A 17,743-nucleotide genomic window follows, 5' to 3' on the forward strand; every position below is an offset into this window, starting at 1 on the left:
AAAAGGATCTTAGTAAACATCTAAAATTTAAATACTTAAATGCTTTTTAAATGTGCATGGCTAGCACCATGCTCTACTGTTTGAGCTACAGGAATACAGCCTTGAACATTTAAGAACAAATAAAGAGACAACAATTACAGTGTTAACAGCCAGAAATGCATGATTTACAGCTGAACTTTTTTTCATGGATGTAGCAGAAAAGGCTGTATTTTTACCTGCAGAGGCTTTTCTAAACAGGGCTTGTTTGTCAAGTGCGTTTCCATTGGCTAGAGCATAAGATGTCATAGCCACTGAGTATGGATTCGTCAGACCATATATCCGAGACCTAAGGTACGCAACGGCTTTAGATATGCTACCGTCCAGACTCTAAAGAGGAATAAAAACAAGAAAACAGTTGATTGAAGGGAGTAAATTACATAGAGTGAGAGGAAAGACACTTGTAAACATTGCTGATTTTTAGATCAATGATGCTAGAAACACATTTACACAGTAGCAGGACTCACTGAGATTTGGCCAGCACAAAGGTTTCTCCCCTCCTGAAGGGCGATGAGCACAAATGCCGTCATGGATGCTTCTGTGTCTGTCCCATGTACATTCCCCTGTGTCACAGTTATATCAGAATTAAAGACTGTGAAGATAAAGAATCGTGTTTTGTGTATTTGTGTTGTGAAGTAAATGTTTAAGTTTATTTGCAAGTGGCTTTCTATTCAATATATGTTCTTTTTATTTCTCTTTCCTTCAGTGACTCTGCTTGTTAACAGCAGGTGTTTGAATGTGAACAAATGTTTCAGGAACATCATACTTATGTTTAATTGATATTCTGTTCAACTGGACATTTTTATGTTTTTTTGGATGTTACAAATCAGTGTTCCTGTAATGATTTAAAAAGTTAAAAGTCACATGATGTGTGGCCAAGTATGGTGTGTCATACTCGGAATTTGTGCTCTAATATGTATCGTTACATATTATATGGTTATATTATAATGTATTATATTTTGTGCAAGGAATTAGCTTATTTTGTTGCAAATAAAAAAAAAAATACCTGACAATGTCACTGCTAAATAATAAATAAAAAAAAAACACACTTTTCTCACTGACACATCCCCAACTTGTAAAGATCAGGGCTGAAAGAAAAAGAAAATTCTGAGTTTCCCACTCATTTCTACGACTTTGTGGTGGCATTCATGTGCATTCAACTCATAAATGCGATCTTTTCGACATGACTTGAATGCAATATTAGCTTCTACATTAAAACAAATCATGCAAGGCTTGACAACATGCATTTTTTGAAAACATACTAAGAACGCATTGCTGATAAATGATAACATAATTTTATTTTTTGTATAAACTAACCCTTTGATGTTACAGTGTTTGAAACAGGTCTTACTCACAGTCATTGATCCAGACATTACAGGCGCGTCTTCTCTGAAAATGCCATTAGGTAACTGCTTGTACAGTATGAGCCACTTGAGAGCAGAGCAGATCACATTCTGGTTTATGTGTATGATGTTACTGGACATGGCAAATACTTTAGCAACATATGCTGTCAACCTTTGGGAGAAAGAAAACAAAACTTCTTAAAGAGTTAGCTCACCCAAAAAATGAAAACTCTGTCATTAACTGCTCACCCTCATGTCATTTCAAACCCATTATGTGCTGATACAGTGTTAGAATAATGCTAACGCTGTGTATTCTTGAATGTATTATGTATGTAAAGTGATTTTGGTAATTTTGTAGTAATTTTTGGGGTTTTATCTTATGGGGTAGATTGTGGGATATGGGATATGCTGATTGTTGTGCGATTGGGAACACTGGCACGCTGGTTTCCCTCTCTACAAAAACAGCCTCTTCCTCTTGGTGGGGGCCTCTGTTCCTGTGTTGGACTTTGCGACGGCTCAGTCTTTGTGTCCATACCTTTTGGCTCATGTCGAATTTAATATTGATAAATTTTGATAATGTATGTCAAATAAAAGTTCAGATGCTTCTGACATATTGCACTCATCCTCTCCTTATATGTGGTGATCCTTTGGGATTGCAACATTCACATATAAACACTAATCAGCAAAGAGAAACTGTTTGACATGCGAGAACAAACCTCTTGCAGAAGCTCAAATGTGCTTCGTAACACGAGAATGAACCTCATTGGTTCTTGCGGAAGCTCAAACATGCTGCTCAAACGTTTACCAGCGTCTTATGGGTTTGGAATGACATGAGGGTGAGTAATTAATTACAGGATGTTTATTTTTTGGTGAACTATCCCTTTAATCTTAAAGGTGCCCTAGAATTAAAAAATGAATTTACCTTGGCATAGTTGAATAACAAGAGTTACGTAACAGTTGGGATCATTAATATGTACGCCCCCAATATTTGCCTATGCCAGCTCATGTTCAAAGCATTAAACAAGGGCAGGACGTCTGGATGTGCACGGCTGAATCATCAGACTAGGTAAGCAAGCAAGAACAACAGTGAAAAATGGCAGATGGAGCAATAATAACTGACATGATCCATGATAACATGATATTTTTAGTGATATTTGTAAATTGTCTTTCTAAATGTTTCATTAGCATGTTGCTAATGTACTGTTAAATGTGGTTAAAGTTACCATCGTTTCTTACTGTATTCACGGAGACAAGAACCGTCGTTATTTTCATTATTAAACACTTGCAGTCTGTATAATTCATAAACACAACTTCATTCTTTATAAATCTCTCCAACAGTGTAGCATTAGCCGTTAGCCACGGAGCACTATCAAACTCATTCAGAATCAAATGTAAACATCCAAATAAATACAATACTCACATAATCCGATGTATGCATGCAGCATGCATGACGAACACTTTGTAAAGATCCATTTTGGGGGTTATATTAGCTGTCTGAACTTTGCTTATGCAATGATAGAGTCGAGAGCTCGGGAGGGGGCGGAGATCACGAGCAATTAAAGGGGCAGCAGCCTGAATCGGCGCATTTCTAATTATGCCCCAAAATAGGCAGTTAAAAAAATGAATTAAAAAAAAATCTATGGGGTATTTTGAGCTGAAACTTCACAGACACATTCAGGGGACACCTTAGAATTATATTACATCTTTTAAAAAAATGTTTGATGGCACCTTTACGTCTTCTGGTCAGATGCCTGAGGGACTATGGAGAGGTAAGAAAAAAAGAGAACCATGAAGAAACACATCAGTTACCAGGTGCTGCTTTGCCGACTGATATATGCCGCATATGAGCCATCACTTTTACGATACGCCAGCTCTTGATTGTAACCTGTTGGTTAACATAAAAAAGGTGAGCAGACTCTGTAAAAGACAAGACTATGAAACAAAATGCCTGAAGTCTAGGAGCAGAAGAGTGTCATTTCCAGTCTTAAATTCAGTTTACCTTTGGTGATATAGTAAACAGCTGTCTGCCTAAGCCCAGCCTTCACAGTGTGCCACTGATTGGTTTTATCCAGGTAATGCGTTGCAATGACAGGCATCGTTAGGCCAGCCATGTTCTGCTCCCCGCAGCCACCAGGCTGGAAAATCAGGGACCCCATGGCATGACCACTAATAGCCGCCTCTATTGTTATACTAATTATATCTCCTGTGCACAAAGATATATATTAGTAAATACTATACTTGTATACTAGTAGTCATACTAGTAAAATAAAATCACACATAGTATTATGTTACAAACTTATGTTAGAGGAGTCACCTATTGCAGATATATATGTGCTGGCTGGTGTGTTGGGTGCCTGGTCCCTCAGTATAAGGCTCTTGATCACCTGCGCATGTTGACCACCTGCTCCGAAAAGACAGCATCTGTTCAGTCATGCTTTTCTTTTTTTTCTTTTTTTCTTTGTGCATGCAGGACAGAAATTTGAATTACTAGTGAAGGTCACAAATTAACAGGACTTAGGAAAAAAAATAAATAGATTGTGATAGATTTTATAGCTTGTGGATTTTTGTAGATTTTTACCTAACCCATCTCAGATGTAGTGTACACAGCAAAATCCCCAGTGTTAAAGTAACACCACTCAGTGTTCATATGTGTCTACACTACAGTGTTAAAATAACACTGAAGCAGTGTTGAAGTTAATTAGATAATTAAGTGATTAATTAAGTGATGATTGAGCATTAGTGATGAACACCTGCTGTAAACAAGCAGACTGAATGAAAAAGGAACAGCAAGCACAGAAAAAGAGAAGAGATGAGCAGAAACACAAGAACTACAACTGACTTCAAGCCAATACACATTATTGTACTTATTACTAATCAGTTTGCCTTTATTTCTGTCATACATCTGCAAAAGTTCTTATTGACAATTAACAGAGATTTAGATATTGAGGTTTTATTGAAGGTTTTGTTTAAAGTCACCATTATGGTGATCGGTGTCTGCTTTAGTTGGTCTCTTGACCCTTGACGTTTTAACTTTAGCTTTTTCTTTGGCTGCTGCAACTTTGTATTTATAAAGCACATTTGGTTATGGCAAATGAAACTATAACCTGGTCATGATGGTTAGATTTTGATAATGAAGATTTCAAAGATTTTGTAAAGCTCTGATTATATGCTTGATGTGCAATTTTAATTAACCTCTAATTCAAATGTGTTGTGATTCTATAGCTTGAGATCCAGCAGCGATAAACTGAACTATTTCATAAATAAATTGTCTAAATTATGCAGTAGTTTCCATGCACACACACAGACATCAAGAATCTGCATATGAATTGCAACAATGTGACAATAAACAAAATATTCTGATAATCTAATCATCTCTGAACACTAAACAAGCTACTAAATTCGCAAACAAAACAACAGCCAAATAAAAGCAAATATTAAGAATTAATGAAAATAATACAACAATTCAGCTGCATAATTTATTTGTGCCGCAATGAATGCTTGGAGCCATGGGTTTTGATTTATGGCTCCCATCATGCATTGCAACATGAAGTGTTTTTTTTTTTGATTGTCACCATTGTTAAAGGGGTGGTTCATTGCGATTCCACTTTTTTAACTTTAGTTAGTGTGTAATGTTGCTGCTTGAGCATAAACAGTATTTGCAAAGTTACAGCGTTGAAAGTTCAATGGAAACTGAGAGATTGACTTTTAAAGTTATGGCAGTTTAATGCCTACAAAAACGACTGTTTTGGACTACAACAAGCTTCTTTCCGGGTTGGTGACATCATAAACCCTGCAATTAACATTGCACTGCCCCAGGGAACACGCAAAAAAGTAGGCGAGGCCATGTCACGTCCATACAAGTCTTCTTCCTAGGGAGGGACGCTGGACTTTGGGAACAATGTTTAAAATTTATGTTTAATTCTGTTCCAACAATTATAATGCTAATTTAGCTGTCTGTGCTGCACATTTTACTGAAGACAGCTTCCAGAATTTACAGGAGTTCAATGCTTTATTTGCACCAATGCTATTACTGAAAGATGGAGGCAGTTCCCACTTTAAAAGCAGAAGCTGCTGTTTATGGGCCCCAACCTGTAAGTACCTCTCCAACAAATGCCTACAAACTTCTACAAACACCAGTGAACTTCTGCTGGTGTTTGTTGGCGTTTCTGTTAACAGTGTACAGCGTTGTTTCATTACGGCTTTTATGTTGTGTTTACCCACATGCTCTTTCATGCTATAAATTAAGCAATACCTTTACAAAAATGCTACTACTCAGTCATGTATTCCGCTACAGTAAAGCTTTAATCAGAACACTATGGGGCAGCAGTAACATTTACAAGTGACAGCATATCTAAACACTTTTACACAAATACAAACAAAAATACTTAACATTCATAAATGTCCTTTAAAAGCCGTGCTTGCAGAGGTTCTGCTTGACCCTCTTCATCATTACTGCTATCTGGGTCTGATTTGGGCTCAAATTGATATGCCATATTGATGCCATTATTTACAATTCCACTGGACTGGACTTGAGCACTGTGCTATGTCCGACCTGTTTGCATTTTTATTTTATATGTATTATCTTTTTTATCCTTTTAATTCCTTTATTTCGCTTTTAATTTATTTTACTATTTTTATTTTTGTTAATTTATTTTTTATCTTTTATGTATCATCTTGTTATTTCTGACTTTTAATGCATTTTAAACCTTGTTGTCTGGTTGAAAGAGCTGGGAGAATTAGGAAGAAACCATTTGTGATTTTGGGAAGAAAGCATTTGTGACAAATTTGGTAAGTTTGTTTAAGGGGACAAACCATGATGGTTGGGCTATCTGACTCTGTGGTACGGGAAAGGGGTTTAGGGGAATTGCGATCACTTGCAAAGGCAACGTGATTAACACATTCCGGAAATCAAAACACGTTGGTTGGGGCACTTTCCAAAGGGGAAGTTTCCAGAGGGGAAATTTGAGCTGTGGTGCATAGTTAAGATATCTCTGGATTACAGTCAGGACACTTTCCAACGGGGAAATTTGAACTGCGTTGCATAGTTAAGATATCTCCGGAAGGGGGATTGGGGCTGTGTGGTGCAGTTTGAGGTGTCTTGGTAAAAGGGGAGATTGAAACTCTGTGTATCACTTCGAAGTGCCTTAACAGGTAGAGCTAGACAGCAGTCCTGACGTGTGAGGAAGATCCATTTAGATTCGCTCTGATGGATAGATCCGTTTAGATCTGCTCTGACGGACAACAAAAAAACTTCCGAGCTCTTCCATCCAGATAGCGGAATTCTCTGTTTTTACTGTTATTTCTATTTCTTATGTGTTCCATTTTTAGTATTATGTATTTGACTCTTCTTTATGTAAAGCACTTTGAATTACCATTGTGTATGAAATGAGCTATACAAATAAAATTGCCTTGTCTTGCCTTGGACTTTGACCGAAGCACATGCAACGTTTGCCCATAATGGTAAGGGGCGTGGCATTTCCGGACAATGTGAATCGTGACAATGATTCATTTCTGAGGAAGGAGCTTCATAGAACCAGGAACTCAACAGTGTTTTTAGGAGAAGGGAAACAGCCGTGTAGAATAAAGGTAAAATATATGAAAAATATGGCTTTTTAAAAACAAAACAAAACAAAAAAAAAACAGTGCACAATAAACACAATCAAGCCTAGGGAAAAAAAAGTGAACCACACCTTTAAGTTTCATATGCTGATGATGTAGTGTGTTTTAAAACAATAATTCTTCAGATTATAACAGAACTGCTGGATCTCAAGCTGTAACATCACAGAACTACTATAATTAAACATTTAAACATCATCTATATAATCAGTTATTAAATGCAGGATGAGATCAATAAATCAGACTACTATACATGATGACTATAACAATTTCTTGTGTCTGTGCCTGTTTTGTTGGAATCCTCTTACCTCGTTTAGAAGGACTCAATTGTAGATTCTCATTAAGTTTGTTCAAAACACCTTCAGACTACCAGGTGGAGAAACATGAAAAGAAGAGAGAGAAATCAAAGTTTGTGTTCAGTAAAAACCTGTCAAATTTGTTTAGTCAGTTATTCATTTTTTAAGTAATATTTTCTTTTAAAATTAATGGTTCATATTTGTATGATAAATCCTTCTTGGAAATCTTGCTGTTTTTTATTACTCAACTGATGTTGCTAGAGTTTAAACTTTGAGGAATTCTGTGGAAAATGCATCCATTTTATTAATGCATGTCACTGCAAGGAAATCTACAAGTTTTGGTATCTGATGAGATCCCTTTTTAAAGGGAATTCATAGCAACCCCTAGGGGATGCAACATCTCGTTCCCTATTCTCAGGGAACCATGGTTACATGTGTAACCTGTGACATTTTCTTTACCATATGTTAAACTAACACTTTGTTTGTCATGGTTTCTTGTTCTTACCACCACTAGGAGATCTTTCTTCACGCCATCGCTCCCACGTCCCGAGGCAGATGCCTTCACCTCAATGGCGTGACGTCCCAAAGCCATTGGGACGATGACAAAAGGTACAGAAAAAGATGATTTAGCATCTACTGTCACTACAGTTTGGAATTTCTTTCTATTACTGGCCGGGCTGCAGATGTCCTTGGTTTCCTTCAGTTCCACACGCACCTACAACAGGAAATGAAAATAACATACTCCTTATGAGGAAAGGAAGGCTAGTTATAGCCAAAGCATATTCTGTAATAATGCTGAGCGATGTTTGCCATAGTAATTCATCTTACCTTTACTTTTCTGCTGTAGAAGTTGTGGATAATGGCCTTGATTTCAATTTGCTCATTGCGCACAGCTGAATATGGAATCTTTAGGTCAATAAAGAAGTTCTTCATCACTGTCATCTCATGGACATCTGCCACACAGATACCTTTGTAGAGAAAAAAACAGAGCCAGCTGTCACAGAAACCATGAGATGTACTGCAGGCCTACACAGCAAAAAACCACTGTTTAATTAACTTTCATCAGAGTTTATTTATATAAACGGTGGATACAAATTCTCCAGCAACAGGCCTCCTGTACTTTAATTCGGCAACTTTCACTCATGCCACCACGACAAACTCAGAGGTACTGGATGAGAGATGAGGTGAGAGGAATTTGATTTGTGGCTTCTTGCTTGACGCTTGCTCTCTTGTTTGCCGTCAAAACGGTTGGCCACTGCCATGTGTGTATTATGTGTCCTGTGTCAAAATGTGGCGAAAACTCCCACATGACGTTAATAGTGTGAATAAGGTGTGTACGTGTCTACAATGCACTCCAATAATATGACTAAAATAGGAATACTCCACCTTAATTCGATTTGTGTTAACTGTGAGTATGACTTTAGTCGGATTAAGGTAATAAAACATCGCTGTTTACATGGTCCTTTCTTAATCAGAGTATTGTCTTAATCATATTAATATCGGATTACTGCTGTCCATGTAAACGTAGTCATTGTTACCCCTCTGTATGACCGAACAGAAGATAGAAAAAGGAGCAATGCTTTGAAATTATTGTCTGGGGCAATCAGCATGCCACAAATGCAATGCATAAGGTTGGAAAATTCCCAAGGATATTCATTTAATATGGATAAGCGACTTGTTTACATCACTTGTGTTTACATCAACAGTTTGTACCATGAGTCTTGGACAAGCTGATGGCTGTGATTTCCCAGGTAGTTATGGAGTCTTTCAAATGGAGGCCGTCCTTGGGTACGGTGGTTGTTTGACTAGAAGAGAGATCGTCTTTTAGTAAAACAGGGACATCACTGGCTGAGCACCGACTGTTGGAATCTGCAAGTCACACTCACCACTGGCGATTATTTGACGGACAGTTGGGCAACACCACTTCCTCCCAAAGCCAACTTTCAGGGAAGAGCGTACGTGACACAATGTCATCTGAGTTCACAAACTCTTCAGTTTCACCTGTGAGTGAAAGAGTGTTTGATTTATTTTCACAGAACAGGAGCAACCCTTAAACTAGGTAATTTTCCAATTGGATCTGTTCCTGCAATTGCAGAACCACAACTTGTAACAGCTCTGGGGTTAAAATATCCTGCTCAAGACACACCTGAGGCAGGAGTGTTTAAATTGAACTTACTGCGGGCTAGAGTCTCTTCTCCTTGTTTATCCGACTCTTTGTTGCGGGTGGTCATCTCACTGCAGCAGTGCAGGAAAGCCCGTCTGCACTCCTCTCCATCCTGGATGAATCCTGCCCGATACTCACAAGTGTAGCTCAAATCAACCATATTCTTCATTCCATCCATACAGCATTCCTTTTCAAGGCCAGAGTATTTGTTCACTAGAAGTAGATCATGTGAAAATGAGAAACGGACAGAGAATGATAACAAATTATGTTGCAAACCCAAGATTACATAAAATTGTTAGTCTTTTTTTGCTTTGACATCTTTTTCATCTATTGATTACAAATGTCTATTCAATTGAGTGCCAGCACCAAGGATGCATAGGCACATATTGTTTCTGTTAGTTTTCTGGTCATCGTCTTAATTTCTGGCTGGGAGTCCATGCCCAGCAAACAAATTCCTGCACTGGCCCTTTACGGGCCCACTTAGGCCTGCCAAGCGCAGGGCCTCTGAAAATGTGCTCATTGGCAAAACTTTGGCCCCTTAGCGCTGGTCCTGCACGGGCAGCCCTCACTTAGCCTCCATGAAGCCTTAGTGCTGTTTTATTGAAAATAATAAAGTTTGAAGTCACCATTATGGAGCCAAGTACTTGCTTTAGTTTGGCTCTTGACCCTTGACTTCTTAACTTTCATGTTTCTCTGCCTGCTGTAATTGTGTGTTTCTGACACATTTGTTCAAGGGCGTAATTTCCACTGGGGACAGGGGGGACATGTCCCCCCCACTTTTCAAAATCCCGTTTGTGTCCCCCCCACTTTCAAATTAATTTATGATTTTTTTAACCGAACGCCGTCATGGAGGAGCAGAACACAGAGAGCCTGTCTGTGTCGATGCGCGCGTTCGCGTCCAAGAACGTTGCGTGCACACTCTAAAAATAGCTCAGTGAAGGTTCTAATGAGCAGGTATTTTATACGGCAAAAGTGGGAGTAAAGTTTCCGTGCACTATATTCAAAGTCATCTGAAGCCATTCCATAGCTTCATGTGAGGGACAGAAGAATATGTACATCGTTAACTTTTAAGTTCACGGAAACTCTTCTTCCCTCCGCTGCAGCTGTCAATCATTCTCTGTTCAGCACTCAAACAGCGCGTCGCGTTCAGTAAAGACAGTCATCACGGTAAAACTATTCCGATTATAATACTTGATATGTAGATAAAGGGCTGTGGATTGGCATAAACTAACTTGATCTTGCTGGAGTTTAATGCTGTTTCTAAACGATGTCATGACTGTTAGATGCAGATGTACACAGGGATTCTCTTTGTGCCAAACATTTATAATGCGCAGCACAACTGCGCGCTCTGACTCGATATTGCTTCAAGCGGTTTTTACTGCTGTTTTGAAGCGTTTCATATTATTATGGTTTTGCACACTGAAAGATTATTAATAGCATATTTTTTTCTGTCGTATCTATCATATCTTGTTGCCCCATTAAAAAGCTGCACAATACATTTAAAAATAAATGTCTTTTAATCTTACATTAATATAAATACATATAATTCTATACATAGCTATAAATATAAATCTAATCTATTTTTTTTTCTTCATTTTATAAGAATACAAATAGTAATTTTAAACTTTTTGTTAACATTTGGATTTTATAAAATTACTGTGCAAAGTTTGCTGCTGAATTATATACTTACCTAGTTTATTTATTTATTTATTGTTCAGCTTATGATTATATATTTTTATTCATTTGTTTTCTGGATTGTCAATGAGTGACCACTAATTGCACAAATACAGATGTATGGATACAGGCCCCTGCTAATAAATTAATTCAACAAAGGTAACCTCTTTTGCTACATATTTTTAATGGTTTAAATGTGTACTCTACATGTTTGACCACTTATGAACTATCATTTAGCCTACTATATGTTGTGTATGTGACCAATGTGCTGTACCATCACCAATAAATAGATACTATTAGAGCACAAAATTGTTTACAAGAGAACAAATTTCTTCATTGATCTAGTCACTTAATTTTGCTCTCAGAATGCACCAGATTTATGCATTTAAATTTAAAATGTACAAAGCTTTCCTACAGGGGGGCATGTGAACAACTGTAATGGGATGATCAGGTTCAGATATCTAAATTAGAGAATATCATCGGGCGTTTGGCGGGTGGATGATTTATTTTTGACAGTGGATTCAGGTACACCTCAATGCACAGACTTTTTCTTTGTTCAATTTGGATACTGAACATGGGTTGGAGCTCTTTATTTTGAACTCTCAAAGTTCACCAGACTAATGAATTTATCTTTAAAATGTACACAATTTTCTTCCGGGGGGGCATGCCCCCGGACCCCCCTAGAGGGTGTGTGTGTCCCCCACTTTTCAAACCAAAGTTACACCCTTGCATTTGTTATAAAAAAAGTTGCAGAAGAAAAACTGATCTGATGATTCAGTCATCATGTAGTGGCCTGATTCACTGATCTCTGAGAGCATTATTTAGATTCAATAATTTCACATTGTAGTAGTCTTAGAATACCACTGCATGAAATTTTGTCATGCTTAATATTCAAGGGTCAAGAGCCCAACTAAAACAAGTGCTTATCTCCATAACAGTGACTTCAAACTTTATTAAAACAGTGCTAAGGCTTCCTGGAGGCTAAATGAGGGCTGCCCATGCAGGACCAGATCTAAGGGGCCAAAGTTTTGCCAATGAGCAAATTCTCAGGTTTGTTTACAGGGTGAACTGTATGAACCCCTAGAACTGTATGGTAAAAAAATTGTCATAGATGGCACAATAATTGTGGCAAATTTGAGTTCTCCGTCTCAAATTATCTGGTGCCATCAGTAGCTCAAGGTTGAACTTGCAATTTTCATTATAATATTTGAACTGTGAGGTTAGAAATTCCTTCCCCTCTGATTCCTTAGGTCATGCCAAAATTGAATGCCAAATATGTAGTTTCTCAAACTCATCCTAGACCTATCTTCGTACCATCTTCATCACCAGTGTGAAATTTGAGGTTTTCTTTTCATGTGTCAAAATTTGTAAATGGAGGGATGTAGCTTTCTAACCTAGAGTCTCCTTGAGATTTGTTATGGTTACTTCTCGTTTTTTCCTTCGAGATGAAGAAAGGCAAGCGGCATCTGGAACAGACCAATTTAAAAAAAAGATGCAATCATTGATAGTAGTGAAGTTTGTACATAGGTCATTTTGAATAGGAAAAAGTACTTGTTCTGATGCTAGTTCCTCCAGCAGAGCTGGACTCAAACAACAGGCCGGCATCGCTGAAAACTTGCATACTGTCTTTTCCACTTCCTGCTGTGCAGCCAGTGTCATGTGACTCAACAACATCCCAGATCTATTGGAGGAATCAATGACAAAGTGGATGAAGTCAATATGTTCAGTTAAGTAAAATGTTCCTTCTTTCCAGGTACAATGGAAAGATTCAGTTCTGATCTACCAACCTTTGTTTGAGTTAGTCTGTTCTTGTTGTTGAGAACGTAAACACCTTTATCGACAGCAACCAACCCAACCTTGGCACCAGGGTCTCCTGTTACTCTCAGGCCAAACTCTTCACCAGGCTCATAGACATTTACTGGATCGTGAACTTCTACTTTAAGCTGGGAGAGCAAAGAACATAGATCATAAAACAAATGATGATGGGTTCATAGTGTTGTATGACCAGGGCCAAATTACCGTTCCCATGCACGTGTCCTTCACGTCGACCCAGACTGAATCAGACACCACCTCAGACGAGCCCACATGGTAATAAGCCACGAAGCGGAAGGACGGCACCATGTCTTTGGTTACAGGTAGAGACAGAGTCACTAGAGCTTGTCCTTTCCTCTTAAATCTGTCTGCTTGAACGATCTGACCTTTACTCAAGATCTGAAAATGAGGCAGATGAAAGACACTGAATACATTTATGAAAAAAAAAAATTCTGCTTGAATCATGACATGACTGTCTCTCACCATATAGGTGAAATCCTGATCTCTGACTCCTGGACTTCTTCCCATGTTCAGATTGACTTTCATTTGATCACCGATCTGAAGCTCTGCAGTATCAATGCCGATGTGCAAGTAATTGTTGGAGCTGCCTTTGGGAACATAAGCCTGAGCCGTCATCTTCTTCACTGCCTGCTGTCCATCGCTTAATTGTGGATCTTTGGTCTTTGCCTGGAAAGAATCAATACATTGTTTTCTGATGTGCTGCGTACAATATACTCCAACGATTTTTCAATCTGACTGAACATCAGTGCAGTTGAGATGGCAGGTCTTACAGTGATCTCTAGAGTAGAAGATCCTCCCGGAGTGTTTATGGTGACCTTTGCAATGCCATTGTCTCTTGTTTGACCTCTGACCCTTCCAGGATTGACCTCCATTTCCAAATTTTTAGCAGGTGTCTGGTCAGGATTTGTTACATAGACCTTTACACAAACCCAGAACAGAAAATCAGGAACACAGCAATATTTGCTTAAACATTGCACTTAAGGTTATTAAGTTAGTTTTGTTTTTGCTTCTAGTCTATGCTATATACCGAGACATCGAAAGGCATTCCAGGTTTGAAGAATTGTGGTGTTCTTTTGAAGTGGATGGTGTACGGTGACGTCACAATCTGAATGCCTTTCTTGTGAGCTTCCACCATTTCACTGCCTAAAACACACACGTACGATAATAATGGGAAATAAACACATGCACATTACATAATGTTTCTGAGGCCTGAAAATGTCCATATTGTTTCTTACCAGACTCGGTCAGCAGACTCACTGTAATGTACAGTGATTGGCCAACAAGCTGCATGATGTTTGGGAAGGTCTCTAGGATGTGTCTTCTTCTCAGTTCTGCTCTTCCACTTCCATCCCAGATCTGACATTCAACACGGAAACAAGAGAATTAGAATTGATCAGATCTGTGGAATTTCTGGTGTATTTCTCAACTTTTTCTCCATATATGGAATCATTGTGTGTCTGCATATATTTAAGTAAAAATTATGAACACATAAGACACAAGTTTCAACAGAAATGATTCATACATGGAGCAAATAATCCTAGAATCTAAGTTTAATCCAAATTCAATCTGCTATTTTCACAAATATATGCATGTGTGTGTTTGTGTGTAGTACCTTCACTCTCTGTAAGGATCCTGGTAAACTGATCTTCCCTTTATCTTCAGTAATCACACCAAATACAACAAATCCATGACCATTGACTGTCTCCCCAAACAAATACCTTTAGAATACACAAACGCACTTATATACATTAATAACTACTGTATTCTAAAATATTGCTACTGTACTTATATTTGCTAGCTATTAAAAAAAAATGCATATGGCCATAATACTCAGTACAAAAAAAAAAAAAAGCACTGTACTTGGCTTCAATATCAACTGCTAGACTGTCATCGTTCACATAGAAGAACGCTTTCTCTGGTCTCAAAGTGACCTCAAAGCTTGGCAGGACTGCAAGAAGAAAAGGAAGAAACTGAGCTGATAACGCTGGATTGCAAATATCATGGGTGTATTGTGTAATGTTGTTTTGTAATAGCTCTCAAAGACCCAACCAGAGACACCTACCGTATTCCTTGACTTCAAACTCACTGGAGAAGTTCGTCTGCGGGCTGTTCTGGTGCCACGCCATAAGTTTCCACATCCCTGGGCTTAAATGTCATTATTTATCATTTCACAATCTTATTCAAGATTAGGATTATTCAAAATTATTCAACATAAGGTACTTTCCACAAAAAGAGAACAAAATTGTTCAAAAAATGGTCAGTGAAAAAGGTGTCTACTCTTCAGAAAACTATATTATCATATGATATAATATTATATTTATTTAAATTAGGTTTGTAATTTATTTAGTCTACCTTCAAAATAAATATTCAACATATTGAACAGCCCTCATTCTAGAGGACATGAGATTTGTACCTTAACTGCTTTCAAATAAAGGCACAAAGATGGAATACCAATTTGTACAGTACTCTATTTTTTGAAAAGTGCCAACAAACTGACTCAGGTATTAATTTTAAAGGATTAGTCCACTTTTAAATAAACTTTTCCTGATAATTTACTCACCCCAATGTCATCCAAGATGTCCATGTCTTTCTTTCTTCAGTCGAAAAAAAATTAAGGTTTTTGATTAAAACATTCCAGGATTTTTCTCCTTATAGTAGACTTCAATGGGCACCAAACAGTTGAAGGTCAAAATTAGTTTCACTGCAGCTTCAAATTGTTCAACACGATCCCAGATGAGAGATAAGGGTCTTATCTAGTGAAACCATTGCTCATTTTCTGAAAAAAATTGAAAATTATATAAGTTTTAACCAGAAATGCTCATCTTGAACTAGCTCTCTTCTTCTCCTCTATTTGAATTCCAGCAGTGTAGACACTGCTAAGCGTAATACTGCCCTCCACAGGCCAAAGTTTGAACTAATTGTTATATACTGTACTACTGAACTAGCATATTGCATATAAAAATTAGTTCAAACTTTGACCTGTGGAAGGCAGTAATACACTTAGCAGTGTCTACACTGCTGGAATTCAAATAGAGGAGAAGAAGAGAGCTAGTTCAAGATGAGCATTTCTGGTTAAAACTTATATAATTTAAATTTTTTTTTTTTCTTTCTTTCAGAAAATGAGCAATGGTTTCACTAGATAAGACCCTTATTTCTCATCTGGGATCGTGTAGAACAATTTGAAGCTGCACTGAAACTAATTTTGACCTTCAACTGTTTGGTGCCCATTGAAGTCCACTATAAGGAGAATAATCCTGGAATGTTTTCATCAAAAACTTTAATTTCTTTTCAACTGAAGAAAGAAAGACATGGACATCTTGGATGACATGGGGGTGAGTAAATTATCAGGAAAAGTTTATTTAAAAGTGGACTAATCCTTTAAGTATCTTCAATACTTTTGAAGTACTCTAATAGGAGGCTCACACATACTCACCTGGCTGGATCAGTCAGGCTGAATGTTCCTGACACCATTCCTCCACCGGGATAAACAGATTTACTCTGAAGGCTGATGCCATCAGGTGTCTGTCAACATTGAAGATTAATAATTATTCTCTTGTTGCATCAAAACTGTTAGACGAACAAATATGAACATTTGTGTGAAGTAAATTTGAACTCACATGCACAAACAAACAACTATACTTTAATACACACAAATACACAGACGGTGGGCACATTTACCAAGATCTCCACTCGGACTCCACTTTCTACAGGCCGTGTCATGCCTGCACTCAGTGAAAACACCCTGTAATAAACTACAAGGAGAAGACAAACATCTATGCCATTGCATCTAAGATCTCAAGTATTAAGAGACAAAACAGGTTCAATAATAATCAAATGTTGAACAGCAAATATTTCCACCTGTGCTGTCTGGAGTGTAGATGGTCTTATCAGTCTGTAAAACTATGTGCCCAGATTGAAAAATCACCATGACCCGTTTCTCCAGCACCTTCTGTGGAAACTGAGCTTGCAGGATCACATATTGCTGGATTCCTTTCTCAAAGGAATACTCATTCCCGGGTACCTACAGGCACAAGATACACTGACAACTGAGAACAAACACGCTGAAAAACAGTGTTCACCCACAGCCCAACAGAGCAAACAACCATCCACTGTAAAACACATCCTCTCTGATATGCATTAACACTTTTGACATATAGACCACATTCTCTCAAACCACAGATTTTCACCTCACCTCTATCTCAACCAGATCCTGGTAGTTCTTGGCAGATGTCAGAGAAACTGTTGTACTCGTCACTTCACGCTTATCTTTAGAGCTTCTCACTGAGATTTTAACATTCAGACTGGCTCCAGAATAGTCCTGCGCCTCCACAAACACTTTCTCGGGGGACCCGACTCTCAGCAGGTTCGGGGCCGTGAGAACGTAGCTGAACAATACAGGTTCATTTAGGAAGAGCAGGTAGGAATAGTCTCATTTCACACAGCACTTTTACAAAGGATACAGCACTAAATCATTTATTATTTACTGAAAATTAAAGTTAATTAAATACAGTACTGTATGTTGAACACCATTTACCAGTTAAATTTAAACATTTACCTACAACGATCTCATTCTGTTCCGAGTGATTTGGTTGGACTAATTAGAATTCTTTGCAAAAGCAAGATAAACAAGAAGAATCCTGGCTCTAATTGCTCTAATTTAACTGTTTGGTTACAAACATTCTTCAAAATATCTTCTTTTGTGTTCAGCAGAAGAAAGAAATTTATACAAGTTTGAAACAACTTGAGGTGGAGTAAGCAATGACAGAATTTTCATTTTTGGG

At 37.8% G+C, this 17,743-nt stretch overlaps 1 protein-coding gene across 1 annotated transcript in view; it reads right to left on the minus strand.

Annotated features, from left to right (window-relative positions):
- Positions 1–17,743, minus strand: part of LOC125271346 (complement C3-like) — a 36,322-nt gene that overhangs the window by 18,343 nt on the left and 236 nt on the right. Inside the window, exons 2-28 of the mRNA XM_048195407.1 lie at positions 17,155–17,347; positions 16,821–16,983; positions 16,641–16,714; positions 16,396–16,484; positions 15,025–15,107; positions 14,823–14,910; positions 14,575–14,680; positions 14,198–14,318; positions 13,990–14,105; positions 13,733–13,879; positions 13,425–13,628; positions 13,149–13,340; positions 12,917–13,072; positions 12,681–12,810; positions 12,524–12,595; positions 9,468–9,668; positions 9,178–9,292; positions 9,005–9,096; positions 8,120–8,259; positions 7,797–8,006; positions 7,304–7,361; positions 3,694–3,780; positions 3,379–3,582; positions 3,189–3,264; positions 1,392–1,551; positions 504–599; positions 216–366 (exon numbers count right to left, since the gene is read on the minus strand). Coding sequence (XP_048051364.1) covers positions 216–366; positions 504–599; positions 1,392–1,551; positions 3,189–3,264; positions 3,379–3,582; positions 3,694–3,780; positions 7,304–7,361; positions 7,797–8,006; positions 8,120–8,259; positions 9,005–9,096; positions 9,178–9,292; positions 9,468–9,668; positions 12,524–12,595; positions 12,681–12,810; positions 12,917–13,072; positions 13,149–13,340; positions 13,425–13,628; positions 13,733–13,879; positions 13,990–14,105; positions 14,198–14,318; positions 14,575–14,680; positions 14,823–14,910; positions 15,025–15,107; positions 16,396–16,484; positions 16,641–16,714; positions 16,821–16,983; positions 17,155–17,347 — 3,524 coding nt within the window. The remainder of the gene's footprint in view (positions 1–215; positions 367–503; positions 600–1,391; positions 1,552–3,188; positions 3,265–3,378; positions 3,583–3,693; positions 3,781–7,303; positions 7,362–7,796; positions 8,007–8,119; positions 8,260–9,004; positions 9,097–9,177; positions 9,293–9,467; positions 9,669–12,523; positions 12,596–12,680; positions 12,811–12,916; positions 13,073–13,148; positions 13,341–13,424; positions 13,629–13,732; positions 13,880–13,989; positions 14,106–14,197; positions 14,319–14,574; positions 14,681–14,822; positions 14,911–15,024; positions 15,108–16,395; positions 16,485–16,640; positions 16,715–16,820; positions 16,984–17,154; positions 17,348–17,743) is intronic.

This window comes from Megalobrama amblycephala, linkage group LG7 (assembly GCF_018812025.1).
Source record: "Megalobrama amblycephala isolate DHTTF-2021 linkage group LG7, ASM1881202v1, whole genome shotgun sequence".
Taxonomy (NCBI): domain Eukaryota; kingdom Metazoa; phylum Chordata; class Actinopteri; order Cypriniformes; family Xenocyprididae; genus Megalobrama; species Megalobrama amblycephala.